Source organism: Chaetodon trifascialis, chromosome 16, assembly GCF_039877785.1.
Source record: "Chaetodon trifascialis isolate fChaTrf1 chromosome 16, fChaTrf1.hap1, whole genome shotgun sequence".
Taxonomy (NCBI): domain Eukaryota; kingdom Metazoa; phylum Chordata; class Actinopteri; order Chaetodontiformes; family Chaetodontidae; genus Chaetodon; species Chaetodon trifascialis.
Window position 1 is genome coordinate 18,748,717 of NC_092071.1, and position 18,398 is coordinate 18,767,114.

At 44.5% G+C, this 18,398-nt stretch overlaps 1 protein-coding gene across 1 annotated transcript in view; it reads right to left on the bottom strand.

Annotated features, from left to right (window-relative positions):
• LOC139344246 (LHFPL tetraspan subfamily member 7 protein) overlaps positions 1-18,015 on the bottom strand; it is a 115,781-nt gene extending 97,766 nt beyond the window's left edge. Inside the window, exon 1 of the mRNA XM_070982214.1 lies at positions 17,164-18,015. Coding sequence (XP_070838315.1) covers positions 17,164-17,514 — 351 coding nt within the window. The 5' untranslated portion in view covers positions 17,515-18,015. The remainder of the gene's footprint in view (positions 1-17,163) is intronic.
• Between the last annotated feature and the right edge of the window lie 383 nt (positions 18,016-18,398).

Below are 18,398 nucleotides of genomic sequence, written 5' to 3' on the forward strand. Positions count from 1 at the left end.
GGTTTTCCTCAGAGGAAACAAGTTGCTTTGGACAAGAAGAGCTTCAAGTATGAATGTATGAGTAGATCCTATAAGATCCTACTGTCACCACAATGATCCGCAATAAACTTCAACCCAAACAGTCTCCATCACGTGATGCTGCTCATCACGGCCACACATCTATTTTCATTGTAATTAAAAAAGAGGAGCTCCCAGTGACACTGCGGCCAGACTCATTACAATGATGAGGCGCACAGGCGTTGCTACGGTTACGCAGTGCTTTGGGATGGAGACACTGGGAGTGGACTGGCATTAACGGATGGTCCGGAGAGGATTATCAGCAGAGAGAGAAGTTTTAATTAATCTACAATTTTTCATGGAACGTGTTTTTTATATGTCTGTCTGCAGAATAATTCATTATTAATTAGAGAAAGACAAGTTTGATGTGGGCATCAAAGGTTTCTGAGGTCACTTTGCAGCAGTCTGATGCTGGTCGCACACAACTTAACTAGCAAATGTGCTGTGCATGACTGAGCCATGAGAGTCTGCAACATCACTCCAGTTAGTCTGCAGAGGGAACAGATACGTGCTGCCTTCAGGTGACTGAAAAGAGAATCACCAGATTAAAGGACAGTATAGACTGCTGGATGTGGTCCACAGAGCATGTAAGAGTCACTCATTAATATTTATTCTGTCTTGCTGGCATGATCACATCAGCTGGTTGAACAATAATGAATAATTGAATGTAGAATAAAAGAGGACAGACGGACAAACATGAGTAAAAGGCTTTGTGTGACTTCAGAGAGGTGTGTATGGGCGTGCCCTCATCAAATAAAGTGACCAATACATTCAAGAACACAAAGCTGTCAACCTGCTCTGGTTATTCTGGTTATAGCTCTAAGACACAGTCTTACATCGTTTTTGCCTGAAGCCTGCATCTGTAATTTGCTCTTCAGGAACATAAGAGAGGCTGCTCTCACAGAGATGTTTTTCCAAATAGAAAAAGACATTTTGGTGTCCATACTGTGTATCCTAGCAAAAGGACACATATTGTCGCTGTCTTCACAACATTACGTAGGCAGAACAAAACCAGAAGTAACACGTCTTTTCTAATAGCTGTGTGGTCTCAGTGAATGGACAGTGCCACTGCTGACTTTAGCTCTACGTCCTCTGCCATTTCACCATTTTGTCTCTCCAGTGTGGTGTCCGACAGATATATCTCAGGTTTTTTTGTTCCTTCTCACTTGGTGTCTTTAAGAGGACATGACAAGTACATAAAACCCAGCAGCCCCTCTTCTCCCATCTGCAGAAAACGCTCATTTTTAAAATAATCCCACACTGTATTTTCATCATTTCTACATCGGAGCTCTCACTGTGACCAGCCTCTCAGCCGTTACCAGCAGCCTCCTCTCTCACCAAAAGTCAGCCGTTTGATTAGCATTTGTTTGCTCGTGAGCGTAAGTGCACTCGCAAACTCACCTTCATGCCTTCATCTTCTCGGCTCGGCGGCAACTTTACAAAACTTTGAGTCACACAGGAAAACTCCAACTGTGACTGCCTTAAATGATGTGATGGTGAGGTACAGAAGGTCAAGCAGCAGCTTTAATGTCATTATGTAGTGGGAGATGTGAAGAATTTTTATCAAAGTAATGACATTAAAATGAATAATTTAAAAATGTAATACTTCAATAATTTAAATGCTACGCTCTCAGGGACGGATTTTTGCATTTCAGCACATTTTCTTAACTGCTGTCTGGAAAAGCCAACTTTCTGCATTAATCTCACCACGTGGGCTGACTTCCTGTTTTTTCTTTTGGCCTCATGTGACTTTAATCCTGGTGCTCGTTCAGACATTCTACTACCTGGCCATGAATTCAGACATTCCTAATGTTTGGCACCACCACTCCTTTATAGAGTCAATGTCAATATCTCTAATCTTTTGCCCAATAAGAGCCAAGAATCACAGTAAGAGTAGAAAGCCCCTCACTGTCATCAGACATCCAGTGATTTCTTCCAAGGACTCACACAGGACGCTCCCTGCTGCAAAGCAATGCTTTAATGTGGTGTTGGGTCTTTGGTATCATGTTCAATGAAAGCACAGTGGAATCTCTTCTGCACTCGCAGTGTCGCTTTCACACACACGCGCACACACACACACACACACACACACACACACACACACACACACACACACACACACACACACACACGACAGTTGAATGAACCGGGAGAAACACCCCTGAGACACACCAGAGATGGGGAACACACACACCTTTATAATACACTTGTGAGGCATGTACAGCATGTCCTGTGAAGGGATGTTTGATTTGGATCACAGTTCAGGGCAGGAAGACGGCAGTAACCTGTCATTTCTGTTCTTAGTCCAACTTCTGTCTAGTGGACTACACAGTATTTACCAAGCAAACAGTGTTTTTTGTGTGTTGGTATCTGAAGCAGAAAGCCTGCTATGAGTGAAGACACTGTACAATCTTCAAGGACTCTTTCATCAAGACCAACAGCCAGGGCTGGATTACTGCCTCCAGGCCTCACATTGCCAGGGGCCCATAAAAAACACAATTGAATGAATGTTATTTGATTAATTACACACCTGTTTTGCATCACTGAAGCGCAACATCAGCCAAAATGGGTCCATCATCTCACTCTCCTCGTGCTGCATTCACAAAACATCCACAGACTAAAGTCGTGAAAATAAGAGGTGTGTCAGTGACAAAAACGGCTGCAGGTAATGCATCTTATTGCGTCAGTGATACAGAAAAACTGAACAATAATGATGCTTTAAAAAGCCTTTCTTTGATGGCAGTGAGTTAATGATGGTTTTGCATAATTCTCCATTACTGTGACAGACAGACTTGAAATATCTCACTCATCTGCTCACACGGTCCTAATTCCTAATTAAGATCTGTTTAATTAAACTGCTTCAAAGTAACTGACAGGCAGCTTGTTTAATTCCAGCCTAGCAGTGCTGGTTGGATTTTGGGTGTTTGAGGAGTTAGTGAAACTGCCATGTATAGGGGTAATCAATTTTCAGCAGGTGAATGCAACCATACCCACAGCACTCCAGTTGTAGCTGGCCTGGTTCCAGTTTGTCCAGAGCTGCAGGCAGCTGCCTCCCTGCCAGGCCACTGCCTGCCACCTGCTGCAACACCTGGACTCCAAAGAGGCTTCACTTCTGGGCTCTGGGCTGATAAATAAACCCAAATTATTGTTGATCAATGAGGCAAAGCTGCCCTGTGATCTGTCACTATGAACTATTCACTAACTGTGTTCACACTGACAGCAGGCAGTGCACTGTCTCCTATAGAAACGCTCATATTCCAGTTACATGCAAGTCTGAATGATGACTGCGTGCATGCCCTCAATCAGTCCTGCACGTTTCGTGGAGCTGCAGATATCTATAGCTGCGAAACTCTAAGCAGCCAGGTAATAATGCAGTTTTTACTCCTTATCATTTGTCATTACTCTGCAGGTTCCACGGTCTCCTCTTAATTTGTTGCTGTTGTGATATTCAACACCTTTTCAACAGATTCTGCTTTTGCTGTGCAGCAATTTCCCCGGAGGACTCATTAAAGTTTGTTTTGTACCCTCTCAGATTTACACCTAAATGAACTGCACAGCCAGTGATAATAGTACAGTGGTCAGAAGGACATGCTGAAACACTACATGAGAAAGGCTGCTTGTCAGAGAAGTTCAGAGGTTCAAATATTAAAAACTGCAGCCTAAATATTTCCAAAGCAACAAAAGGAAAAAAGAGGCCAAAGATTACCCCAGAGAGAAATTACTGGAGCTCTTTTTGCGCAGTAAAAGCCATTATGTTCTATCACGTTCTCCAAGACGTTCAGAAAAAGATTTATTTCAGTCTATGAATACAAGTTGTATGAATATAAACTGCCGCAGGTATCTGCCAACCTGCCAAAAAACTTCAGTGAGGCGCTGGTCCCAGAACTGCTGCAGAAACACATAAACCGCTGTTCTAGTTTCACATCAGCTGCGGTGCAGGAAGAGGAAATAGATGCATGCTGGTATCATCCCAAAGGAGAATCATCTTTATGAAACCCTCAGGTAGAGCAGCACAGACAATGACTCATGTGTAAGAGACTGTTATGGAGGGCTATAGGGCACAGAGAAGAGCTCCTATTTTCAGCAAGAGAAAAATACCTCCATTTCAAAACTACGTGAAGCACAGCAGTCCCACTGATTCACATCAAACAGTGGAAATCAAAAGCCAAAGAAACTTTAAGAGACAAGCAAATTCCCTCGATTCACTGATGATGGGGGGGTGGGGGGTGGGGGGGGGCTCGTAGAATGGGTTCCCTTTCTGTGTTAATCAAGAATTGTATGATAAGTGATTAAGTGTCCCTCTGGCAGTGCCCACACACACACACACACACACACACACACCGCAGCACTGATTACCACTGTTTTCCTACAGTGCAGAGATCATTCCAGGCAGATCCCATAGCTGCACTTTCTTGACCAAATCTGACTCTGCAGCATATACAAGCTCCACTCCTCATCGTTATACCTGCTCCTGCTGCCATGTGAATCCAAACTACAGCATCAGATCAGAGATCAGGGTCATCACATACCCTGGGGGGGGGGGGGGGGCAACGCATCCAAACACACAAGCCTTTTCTGCTCTCTTTATCTCTCTCAATTAAATGATGGCTGACTCCCCGCTGATGATGGAAGGGGGGTGTACAGGTTGTTGTGCCAGCAGGATCGAACCAGAAACTTCTTAATAGCGCCTCTTCTCTCTCCTCTGCATCGCACCCTCGTTCATAATAGATCACAAAAGCCGATCGGATCAGATAGGATGATCAAATAGCTGGTTTGAAATGTATGGAATCCCTCACAGCCTGCTTTAATGATGACATCCTCAGAGTCGGGCCAGAGGTTTTTATTCAGCTCTTATAATAGGCTGCTGGTGGTGGGGGCTGATGGGTAGTCAAAAGGGAGCAACCCCAGGCAAAGTTTCCCCTTTCTCTTCTCTCTCAATAGATGCTGTAATTGAATTATAGCGCAACTGATACTTTTGTGACTGACCTCCCCTCCTCCCCCTTTCCCCCTGAGTCTCTTCAAAAGACACCCGCCATGGAATTTGTCTTGTTTTGTCTCTTGGCTTTGAAAGCAGATGCTAATAAGAAATAGATGAAAAGCACACTGTTAAAAATTGGAATGAAGCACTGAATAAATTAAGGTGGAGAAGACGGACGAAAGACACAGAGGCAGTAACTGTTGATCAGCACGTTTGATCATTAATATAAACGTATGTTTGGCATCCCAACAAACGGCAGAGCGTAATCAGTGCACAAAGAGGCCCAATCCAGAAATGATGGTTGATCATTTTACATCAAAAACCACAGGAGAGGGAGAGAGAGAGAGAGCAAAAGAGCTGAGGGGCGAGAACGAGATGAGAGGATGGGTGAGTGTGAGAGAAATGTAGAGAAGTTGTGGGGGAGAGGGAGAGAGAGAGGGAGGGAGGGAGGAGCGCTTCACCTTTTCAAAGTGCAAAAGAAATCCTGTACGTTCTCACAGAATCATAATAACACCACAGCCCACATACAGTAAGGCTCCATCTGTAGACGTCTTATCCAGTAGCTGTTTATCCGCACTGAAGCTCACTTAGTCCTGTTTGTGGGTAAATAAAATGACTGGAACCTCAACAGCATCGTCCCACGTACTCAAACTGCCACGACTGAGGTGAAAAGTAAAATCTGACTTGCTTGAAAAGCACATGGAAACCGTCACGTTTGCACTCTGATTCTGTACAGTGAATGCAGCGTTCATACAGAGGGCTGCTTGAAGCCCTGTTCTTTGTAGGCGGATGACTGTGATCTTCAGAGTCTGTTTTTTTTTTTTTTTTTTTATTCTTTGAAGCTGTCTTAGAATTTATCTGCAACTCTAAATAAGGCCTGAAGCCCAAACCTGCTCATTGTGAGGCAGCTAGTTTTAGGTTGTAGCAGTTACATGAACTCATTTTCAGATACAGATTATATTATGATGAAAACATGTCATGGAATGACCACAGTGATGTATTGGTGTAATTATCACAATTCAATTTTCAGAAAAAATAGTTACTTAAACCTATATGTGATTAGATATTCAACAAAATAAAGTAATTCCATTAAAAAAATGAGCCAACCCAAATTCAGTTTGACACAGAAACTCAAATAAAAGTGAATGGCATTTAAAAGACATTCAATTTGGCATGTTAATTTCAACACTGAAACATATTAAATGATTGACTGCTAAACTCACTGTGCTGGAAATCATCACCCAGGTAATTAAAGCAATAGATCAACATATATGAAAGTAGGTTTATTTGCTTTCTTATAGAGAGTAAGATGAGAAGAGACCTCTTGTAAATATGAAGCTGCAGTAGGTTAGCTTAGCTTAGTTCAGCTCAGCATAATGAGTGGAAACAGGTAACCTGGTCCAAAGGTACCAAAATCTGCCTACTGGCACCTCAGCAATGAACCATGCTCAGATTTAAGTTACAGCAATGACAGTGGTGTGAATTTTGGCATCTAACTCCCAAAAAGAAAGCAAGAAAGCATGTGTGTGTGTGTGTGTGTGTGTGTGTGTGTGTGTGTGTGTGTGTGTGTGTGTATAGATATAGATATAGATATATATAGATGTGTATATGTATGTATGTATGTATACACATATATATACACACACACACACACACACACACACACACACACACACACACGCACACACACATACATATACACATCTATATATATATATATATACACACACACACTTTCTTGCTTTCTATATACACACACACACACACACACACATATATATACATATATATATATATAGATGTATGTTTATCTGTTGGTCAGCAAAAGCATGACACTTTACTACATTATGGAGATGTTGGGATCGATAAACTGCATTACCACACGTTTAAATAACAGAGAAGAGTCTGAAAATTAATTAGTCTGAAAAGAGTGTGCAAATGATTTAATCAGTGATTTGTAGAGGAGAGCGTCTTCTAACGAGTGAGCTGCTTTCTACGATCCAGTTTCAACTGGATGACTCGTCCCAGATGACAGGGAAAAAAAGAAATTTACTCTGGATTTTTTGTTTTTTTCCCCCAGAATTTGGATGTAATATTTATAGCTTTTGCAAACTGGTGTTTGATTACAAGTCCAGACCTCCCCCTACCCGTTTAAACTATCAGCTTGTATATGGCTGAATTCTAACATCAGAGGACTAGAAGTGTGTCCACATGACAAAGCCTCCTCCACCTGTAATAGAGAAGTTTAAGAGAGCGTGTGGGCTCCAGCGGAGGTCGTCCTGCAGCTCTCACACCCCCAAAAACTCACCCAGCCCAGCTTGCTCTTGCATTTATGCATGATCTGCACTACCGCTGGTCCCAAGTGCACATTTCATAATTCATACATACTGTACTGTAGCAACTGGAAACGCTACTATATCTGCCTCCACCACTCTGCTTCATTTCATCAGCAAGTCAGACCGGTCCATGTTACGCTCAGATTATGGCAAACTTCCTGACCCCGTAAAATGAACATATAGCTACTGGGCAACATTTAGAACATTTCCCAGTAACTAAATTAACATCATTTCCACACAAATCAAGAAGAAAGTGGATCTCCATGGGGCTAATAAGTGTGTTACTAGGTCTGGATCACAGTTGCATCAGTCTGATAAAGTGCCATCCTCATGGCAGAAAGGGTATCTGTTGCATGTTAAAGGGCTCTGGCCTATAGAGGCTCTGAGAGAGAATGATGTAACTGGACAACAACATGCTGCTGAGCTGCTCTGTCTTACATGATGACGGTTTATCATTACACAGTAGGTCACTAATTAAGCTCAGCTCTGCAAATCGCTGGAGCTTGCTGGGTGAACACGGATAAGAGAGTGAGTACAGCATGTGTTCCACCATTAATTAAGCTTTCTTTTACTTTAACATGTGAATTACAGTGTAAGAAACAATAAGTCATGTGAATCTAAAAGTGTAATAGAGTTTTACAGGAATCATGGTCAGCAAGGGGCTGCTGTTCTTATTAAAGTCATTACTAACTGACCCACTAATGGGACTAAACACAAGATGCAGGAATTTTGTTGTGTGTAAACAGAAAACTTGAGATGTTACACTGACGCACAAATCGACTTGACTAATATACATCTGTCCTGCTGCATGCCCCATATTCATCCTTTCATTCAGTTCTCTCTGTGAAGACGCACATTAGCACAGCGGCGTCAAACTCTTCACTGTAGCAGAGCAGGAAATGAACTTTTTATTGAGGAATATTGTTCCCCCCTAAGCTGGTTTTAGCGGGCAAGAGTGAAAGTCTTTGCCTTGAGTGAGACAGCCAACTCCCCACAAAAGGATCAGAAAATCTGATTAGAAGCCGCTTTTCCCTTCTGACCCCAAAACTACAGTAAATGTTTGAGGGAAGCGCTGGCAATTTGTGTCCCAACCAGCAGCTAATTTTTGAACATCTGACATGTCTAAACTGTCTAAGAGCTTGTACGAGTAACCTATTTCAAAGAAGAAACTCTGTGACATGTCCCTTTATGCAGCGCAGAATGAGTCTAAACACAGGGGACTTGTGGATTTTCTCCTCTGAAGCGACACGACTCGCTCCGGAGAAGTTATGTTTGGGAGCTCGGATCTGGAGCTGGATCCCAGGAGCTTTATGTTTTGATGTTGCAGGATTTGTGAGAAGCGAAAAAGTGGAGCAGTAAAACTATATCCAGACACAGCGGAATATCACAAAAATATAGTCCATCAAACGAGTGTCTCTTCCTGTTACAAAAAAACCCTTCTTTCCTCTACAGGATGTCAGCTTTAAGATCTGAAGTGGCGCTGGATTTACCGTATTAAAGTGTTATTACTGTTACCCTGAGCTCTGTTACCTGCAACCCCTGTGCTTCCACTACTGATGGAGGCCGACTCGCCGGGCTACAAGCAGCTTCAGTGCATCGAGCCAAGTGAGCCATCATTTATGTTAAAAAATGGAGAAAGGCTCCCTGTTAAATCAATACATAAACTACCCGCAGGGTCCACAGTGAAGGCAGTGGAAGTGACAGGTTGTTTAACAAATGGACGGCGGCCTCCTGGAGCCCGCTGAGTCAGCGCGCTTCCCCGGCGAAGGAAACGGCGCTCTGGTATGCTGCTCCCTCTCTCCTGTCAGTCAGACTGTGTCGACCTGGGAACTGCTGATCAGAGGCTCTTAAATATCACCAAAGCAAAGAGTATAATTCATAAGACAGAGATAAACGCTCATGGCGGCGACACGTTTGCCGCTGTTGGGAATCGAGCCAATATTTAAAAAAACATTTCCTGTCTGCTGGTAGAGCACATCACAATTTTGACCATCGGTGGCTTTCATCGCAGCAAACGTTTTGCTGTGCCTGCCGCTACGAGAGCATCAAACATCAGATATAAAAAGCAGCCGAAAATGATCACACACTGCAGGTAACAACCATCCATCAGGGCTGATGAGATCATAAATCCTTCTCCTTCCCAGCCGGACTGATTTCCTCTCTACTTCACCTAGATTGGTATAAAATGCAGATCAACATCTTCCCCCCTCTCTCTCCATCTCCTCCTCCTCCTCCTCCTCTCTCTGAGCCACCTGTTCTATCCATCATCTGGACAGCTGCTCCTCAGCACTTTCAATTCCTCTCCCGTATGCAGAGGTGACCTCTTGCCCCGCTCCGCCTATCAACACACTCCCCCAAAATCCTACAGCCAGGAATTCGTTACAAAATCTACAGACACAAGAGGTAGATTGGATTGCCTTGAGGACTGACAAGTAGCCCCTAAAACATGAAAATTCATGTGACTTTTAGCAGAATTCTGTTTTTTAATCATGTGGAAGAACCTCTGAAACCTCAAGTGGGCGGCTGTGGCTCAGGGCCGTACAGCGGCTCAGCCATTATTGTGGGGTTGGTGGGTCAATCTCTGCAGGTCAAAGGGTCCTTGAGCAGGATGATGACCTCCATAATGCTCCTAACATCTATGTATGTTTGAGAAACTTTCTTGCTTTCAACAAATCTTTGTACTATTTTCAGTTCTTCAGTTATTTTAAAACCACAGGACAGAATCGTTCTCTAGTGAAACCCAAAATATTCTCATCAATACCAACAATAACATATACAACTGAGTTTAAAAGGAGCATGCTCTTGATGTTGCATGTCTTCCAGTCCCATGTGTGTCTTAGGTGCTGTGTGTATTACTGATGTGTCTGTGTGCTCGTGTCAGTGCACTAATGCTGATGGACCCTTACTGCTACAAACTGTGCCAGTAACAAACTCCCGCAGCAAAGCTGTGTGTTCATTTAAGTCGGCTGAATTGAATAAACTACAAATCCATTAATCTTAACGTTACTGGGAACCACTTTCTAAAGACTTTTAAATTGATTCCCTTCCAGGCAGTCATTGCTTTACATTCCTCTCTTAACTTGCTTGAGATTTTTAAGTAAACTTACCTGTAAGGAAGTCCAAGGACGCTCTAATGTGCGAGATTTGAGAGTGAGATTACAGACAGGATTGTTTGAGTGAGCTACTGTGTGATATCATGAATTTAAATCCAGAGGACAAACAGTGCAGAAACAGACTTGAAGAAGTGGATTGTGTGAATTTGTTTTTTTCATGGATTAAAAAAGCTTCTTAGATGTCGGTGCATCCTTGAAGGCACCAACATGGAGAGCTGTGGGAACGCTCGCTGCTTTGCAACTGTATTTCCACATAATAACACCATTTGTTAAAAGAAAGAAAGAAAGGCGCTGTATTTTCACAGTGGTGGATTATCTTTCTCAAGCAAGTCTCCGTATGTTGATTTCCATTGTGCTCACATGAATGGAGACTGGTAGCTGCATGGATGGTAGAGCATCAATGGAAATAGCTTAAAGAAAAGGTGTGCAGTTAGGTATAGTATGCATAACCTAATGGCATTATAAATGCAGAGCCACTAGTATGATCCTTTAAGTTCCTTCAATAGACACCAACTGCTCATATCACAGGCACACAACACTGTCTGACATATCAGCAGACCGTTACACACTTTGAAGCCATTCCAATAGGTACTGTAGTCAAATAGCTTTACATAACAGTAAACATCCTGAGGGTCCTGAATGGTCTTTAGTTCAAATGAAAGGAGAGGAAAAGCAAATTGTGGCTTGTGCGAAGTAAAAACGAGACTTGGGATGGCATCCAAATGGCCCATTCATCCCCAAATCTATCAGTGTAAAACGCTCCTCTCTATACACTCTGCCCACCATTAATTTTGTCACCAGTCAGACGGTGGCCTTGAAGTAAACATGCACTGTATGATAATAAGTCAGCGCACCACATTTCACGCGAGTCTCGCTGTCAAAGGACATCTATCTCTCTTTCCAGCCCCTTCTACTGCTCCACACTGCCGGGTTTTATTTTTATTTTTTGTTGCAACGAGTCTATTTATGTACATGGTGTAAGTCAAGGTGAACAGACAGCCAAATACAAAACAGCACTAATTTATATTAGGCTGAGTTTGGGGATGGGGATGCATTTGTCTCATAAAGCAGCAGCTGTGTGCTTTGCCACCAGCAGAAAGACAGAAAGACGATGTGTTGCTCTGCTCTGAAGCAGCCACCTGAAAAACAACTCGGCGGAGGAGACGGTAGTAAAACACGACTCTTGAACTCCCCGTTCTCGCTCGCTCCTCTCGGCCACGCTCTTTCCTTTCTCTCTGTTCACAGGTAAGTGCACAGACAACAAGAGGCTGGATTAAAGGTCAGAGGGAGCAGAGTGGGAAATGGGCTGGAGCTGTTAGCCGTAACATTACAGGTGGAAGTCTTTTTGAATATGGATGATGGATGTGTTGTGCTGCTAGCAGGTTTGAGTGGATATGGCCTTCTTTTAGCATTATTATAGGTGGGGTTTTGGATGGGTAGCAACAGAAGGATTTTTATTGAAATAACTCACTGAGTCTACTTCTTTCTCTTCTCTCCTAATGTCCTGCGGCATTCCCTCCCTGAACCCCTAATTACTGCTTCACTGCTGACATGGACAGCCACTGTACATCACATCAGTGTCTCTTTTGATCACCCTCTGCTGGGTGAGAGAATTTTTGTGTGTGTGTGTGTGTGTGCATCTGCATCACTCTGCCTCTTTTCATCCCACTGTTTAAAAGTGTGTGTGTGTTTGTGTGTGCGGGTACGTCACATCACTCTGAGTTGTCTAATCACACTTGCGTGCCTGGTGAACGTGCCTCTTCGGAAAGCACCGTACACGAAGCTCCAAACAGAATGAGGTCGACGACGAGTCCTCCTTTTGTCAGTCTCATGCAGACTGGGCAGTGAACTCCCCACGGAGGAACGGGAATACAACATGTACATTAGACGCCATAACACTGCTTATAACAGGCAGACACACTTGCACACAAATGGCTTTCACCACAGAGGTTCCCCATCAGCATTAACGGAGAGAGAGGTTATAAGAGGCAGAGAGGGCAGAGAAGCTTTACTGCTACAGTAAATCTGAGGAGCATCAAGGACGAAAACGACGGCTTTCTGTTCGGTGGAGATTTCACAGCCCTCTGCGAGTCTGTTGAGCCGGTGTATTTGTCAGTAAGTGGCAGGGAATACATTGACTCCCTTGGGGATCTGTGTATGTGTGTGTGTGTGTGTGTGTGTGTGTGTGTGTGTGCGTGTGTGTGTGTGTGTGTGTGTGTGTGTGTGTGTGTGTCACTGGACCTTCTGAGCCCCGTGGCCCACTCAGAGCGCAGACTCTTCATTTCACCCTCATGCTGGTCAGAGAGATAAAGGCCAGACCTTGTCCATCATTCTGTCATTAGGCAGCGTGTGAACTGGTGAATCTGCCTGAACCTGCTGTCCACTACACACCCTCGCCTTCTGCTTGGGAGGGTGCGTGTCATAAGTGGTTAAAGAGAAATATTAAATAACAGTGTATTCACTCTTAACTCATGTCAGTACCGTCTATTGAAGTCAAAAAAAGAAGAAAGAAAACTGTGTTGAAAAGGTTGCTGAGTAGTTTTCTCTATTCGGTCTAATCTACTAATCAATTAATCATCACAGCTCTAGAAATTAAAGGCAAGCATATTTTGAGTTGAAGGATGTCTCTGAACTGAGTCACTGTCAGTAAAATATGAACAACATGTGTTGGATGACTTAAAACTAGATTCTTTTAAGGGACTGTATGAAAATTACTGGGACGGAGAGGGGAGGAGGTAATGGTGAAAAAAGACTTTAAAACATACTTCAAAGAGCAGAAGTGTACAAAAAGCTGCCATATTAAAGCAATTTGAATAAAGGCAAATAGTTGCTAACATTTTTGTCTTACAATGGTAAATTTTAGGCAAAACCCAATGTTATATTTATGTATCTTGCTTCTACTTGCTGATAAACTGTGAATATACTAGACCAGGGTTTTATTATAAAACCTGTATAATATTTCTCTACATGAAGCAGTAAATTGTAAAATAAAGATTCAATCCTGACAGTTAAGATGCTTTGAAATCACATCATTATTTGATGTTTTGACACAGATTTTTGTGTAAAATAACACGCTCACGCACACGCTGAAAATATGTCAGCAGCATCCATTTTGCTCTTAACATTTTTCTTGACATTAAAGAAAGAGGGCAAAGACAAAAGCTGAGTAGCAGCCAGACAAATGAATCATAAGTGAGTTTCATTAAATGAGTTATCTATCTGCTTAAAACTAGTTCTGGCTCACTGAGTGGTGAAATGACATTTGGAGCATCTCGCAGCGTTTATGCATCAGTAAGTGTTCTTCATAGGTAGCTGGCAATTAGGCATGGTAAAACATCTCCAGTAACGTCTATAATTCATCTTGTTGGCATGTGGGAAAGACAACGTGGGCCAATTGTTTTGTCTCGCGTGTCAGAGATTTCAGCGGAAGCCAATCACATCCCCTTTTCCACAGCCCGGTCTTCGCCTTGTCATGCTGCCATTTTCTGCACAGACAGACAAAAGATGAGGACGAACTCAGACATTTTCCAATCAGCGTTCCTGGAGCTCAGCCATGACTCATTTAGGACTACAAGACGACCTTGACATTGGGTGGGCATGCACTGTATGAGGACAGACATGCCACCGCGGAGACAGCAAACACATACGGTGCAGTTCAAGAGCACCCAGACACACCACCTCCTGTGTACATACGGTTGGATGTGTCTGAGCTGTTGGCTGGTTACTACAGAGGCCAAGCTAATCCAGCTCCAGTGTTTAGTGCTGTGAAGCAGCTGGAAGCACATAAGCTGTTAGCAAGTTAAGGTGAAAATGTTCTCTGGCAGGCGCCCTCGTCCTCCTTCACACTTTACCTCGCAGCAGCTCACAGTGAACCTCCTCCACCGACACGTTCAACCTGGCAGCCTCCACCGCACGCTTTCACGCTTCCACTGACTTCTGCACACACGTACGTACGCTAATGTGGCCGTGCACACAAGCACTCTCACGCACCGCCACTGCTCTGCATCTGCTCTGATGGAAAAATCACACAACCCTGCAGGAACAAGCTGAAGTAATACAAGGAATAATTTAGGTGGAAAACCACCGTGCAGAAGGGGCCGCTTTCAATGGCTTTCCTGCTGCAACAGGCTTAGTGTGTGCTGGGTGGTGCTGCGCTACACTGATCAACTGAAAAACACTTTAATGGATCACTGATAGCGCTGAGTCACTGTAAAGATCATTATCCGGCTTGGAAATAGCATTCTCATATGCACAACTCTGCTATCACACAACCGCCTTCAGCTGCCAGACGACATAAAGTGTCACATGTTGGAAACATCTTTCCCATCTCGACCGTCCTTGCCACATGACATGAACAAGGCATAAGCCTGTGTTTGTTTGCTACCCGCCTTTTACATCTCACAGACATGTGTGTCTGTCTGCGCCTGTGTGTGTGTCTAAATGGAGGCAGCTGCCCTGCCAGCCTGGCGATGGCCCACGGCACAGGGTGCCTGAGCTCCAGCAGCTCCGGGTGGCAGCACGGTCCAAGCAAAAGCTTTTGACAACATGAAGCGACAACAGAAAAGCCCACAGAAACTACAGCACAAGTAGGCCAGACTCTCAGGGAGCCTCCTCCTCCTCCTCCTCCTCCTCCTCCTCCTCCATCCGTGTCCTGTCCTCATCCTCCTCTGGTTCACTCGCACAGCGTCCGCAGGGCTCAGCTTGTCTTTTCAGGGTGAGCCAAGAGTACACTCTTCCACTCTGATGGAGACCACAGAGCTCAATATGCTGTGATAGTTGTCTTCTTCTGCTAACACAAACACAGAGTGGGACTAATGGCGGCTGGGGCATGTGTCTGTGTGTGTACACTGCAGCACAGACTCCACACACAATACTGTTGCCTAAGCACATGCTGTGTGTACCGTGCAGGTCTGTGTTTGTGTGTGCAGGTTGTTGACAAGTTGAAAATGGAAGGCATCAGCAAAACGATGTGCACATCACTGAGGAGTGGTGGAGTAATAAAGTGGCTCTGATGAAAACTTAATGGCCCCTTCACCTTTATTAATGGCTGTGGGAGCCGGATCGTGCGCTTGGGGTTCGCCACCGTAATAACACATGTAGCTCTGCGCAGAAAAGCAGCTTCATCAGCTTCATCAGCTTCACACTCACTAACTCACTGCAAGAGAAGCTCATAACAGGAGGGAAGACCCACTAATTGACTCTCTGACAACTGGCTAACTGGCAAAATGACTACTGATTTTAGCCAAATGAGCCTTGAACACAGTGAGGCACACTTAAGCACAGCAAAGCACATGCAGCGGTTGATGTTTGAATACATGGGGTGACCCATACACACAGAGCCCTATCTGCTCTGTGTTTCTGTCTCTGCAGCTTCAGCACCTGTGAAAAGAAACCCAGGCTTTGCTCTCTTCCCTCTTTGCAGATACTACAATCACACAAGCAACCACTTATTAGTATCCCCCTTTCAAATGCTAATTCAATTCATGCATAAATCATAACTCCAGAGGTGGCTCGTATAGTGTAGCAGGGTTTTTTTTATTTGTTTTAAAGATTTTCAGAGGGAGGTGCGAGGCTGGGGGGGTCCAAGCAGCCTGCCTGTGGTAACGAATGAAATTATCCCACAACTGGCATGAATAGTTGTAACTGAAGCGCCAAAGACACAAGTTTTCCAATGAGGCCAATTGTTTTTGCTCAATTACAAACCTCAGCAACAGCCTGCAACAAAGCAGTCACATCCAAACTTTTCCAAAGTCAAGGCCCTGCAAACACATCCTCATCGCATCAGCGTGTCACCACCCTTGAATATTCCCATTTGCATGTGTGTTTGTTTTTGGATATAACTGCACAGCTGTTAACACCATAGGTGAGGGGCACGCAGTGTGGCCCGCTCGCATGTTCCCCCAAGAGGCTTCAATTTGACAAAGAGAGACGAAATTGAAATCCCTGCTCGTGGGGAGCCCTGAACGGTGAGCAGCCTGCCAACCCTGTGCCACTCTCACAGCTTTGATGTGTGTCTGACACGCTGTGCTGCAGATGCTGCTCTGTACGATACACCCCCAGATCAATGAATCACTTCTTCTGACTGAAACGCATGGCATCATCCCCGAGTGCCTGAGTCGTGAAAACAGAGTACAGGAGGAGCATCAGCATCACGGTCATTAACCTGGCTGTGCCATTCAGTTCACTGTGACATACATGGTGTGAGTGTGTGTGCAGCGTGTGTGTTGTACAGAGTTTCCTCATGAGGTGTCAGTGAACCCTGAGCTATGGTGGAGTCACTGCAGCTTCTGTCATCTTCCACCAGAATTTACAAGAAATCTGAAAAATCAGATGAGCTTAGTAACGCTGATGGATGAGTAGATATTGCTGAATGTGCAGCATAAAAAGTCCAAAATTTCAAAGACAAACAACTTGTTATGGATGCATAATCAACTTGATTAAATGTCTCTAATCAAGAGTAGTTTTCTTGAATCAGGTGTAATTTTCTTCATTTAGGGCGCTAATTAGGCCTGAATATGATTCGAAAGCTGGATGACTTATTCATTTTTGCTCCTAAAAGATTGCTGCCCCGCCACCCAGTTATTCCTGGATCCTACAGCACGTCATCCCTTCCCTCTTTAAGCCCCACATGCTCTCATCCATCCACATGTGACGGACATGGGTGTGTGCGCTGAAGTACCTGCCAGGAGCTGGAGGGGATCTCTGCGAATTTGCCCAGTCCCCCGAAGGTGTAGCATCGGTACATGTGATCCAGAGACTCCGAGCAGTGCCACAGCAAGCCGAAGCTCACGGAGTCCTTGTTGTTGTTGTGGTGGTGATGATTGTTCCTCAGCTGGTCCTTAACAATCCAGGCAGGCGATATGAAGCTGAAACTGCAGACGGCAACCAGAGCGGAGGAGAGGAGAACCCAGAAGCAGCCCACACAGCTGAACATGGTGGCAGCGTGGGGCAGAAAGCCCGGAGACAGACCCAGATCGAACCCAAACCCGGCTTCTTCTTCTTTCTTCTCCCGGCTCAGGAGCGAATGCATTGGAGCTCACACCTTCAAGAGCAAGTCTTCAACTTCAGCCTCTGACCAGCACTACATCAGCAAATAAATCACTGGACATCCGCAGAGGCAGTCCTGTGTGTGTCTGTGTGTGCATGTGTGTGTGTGAGTGTGTGTGCGTGTGTGTGCGCGTGTGCCCAGAACATCTGGTCCGGGAAAAGAAACCACTATGAAACCGTCCAGAACACATCAGCAGGAGTGATGGTGATACAGTAAAGTCAAGTCATCCGCGCCTCCACTCAGCCTGGAAAAATGCCCAAATGTGACACACACACGCAACCACGCACAAGATGTTTGTCACACCCAAAACTGGATGCGCAGTTGTCATAGCAGAGCAGGTGGAGGAGCAGCTTAGTTCAGAGCCACGACCACAAACACAAACATGTCCTGGAGCCGCAGGTCTCCTCCGCTCCTCTCAAGGCACTTGCTCTGCCTCAACACGGACAGCGGCGCACTTAGCGTTTCACAGAGTGCGTCTGGAGTGGACCTCGTCAAGCTAGCAGAGGTTAAAGCGACTACTTCCGGAGATGATTTTCAAAGTGAAATCCTGAGAGAGGAGGCGCGGCGAGGTTCGAGGCAGTGTTTTGTGCAACCCGGAGCCCTCCTAGCAAAACAAGGAATACATTTAAGTATTTATAACTGAAGGGGCACTGCACTGATTTTACACACGAGTGTCATCTTACGTGCTATGAGGAGTACTTCTCAGTGTCAGCCTATGAAAACAGATATATTATGTCGTCGGTTGCTTTCTAAAGCTACAAAATAAGACTGAAAGTGTTCGTTAAATTATGCGATATTGGTTGCATTATGGGAAATGTAGGAGCCAGTGTCTTGAGAGCGTCTCCCAGCTGGGGCTAGCTGGTTAG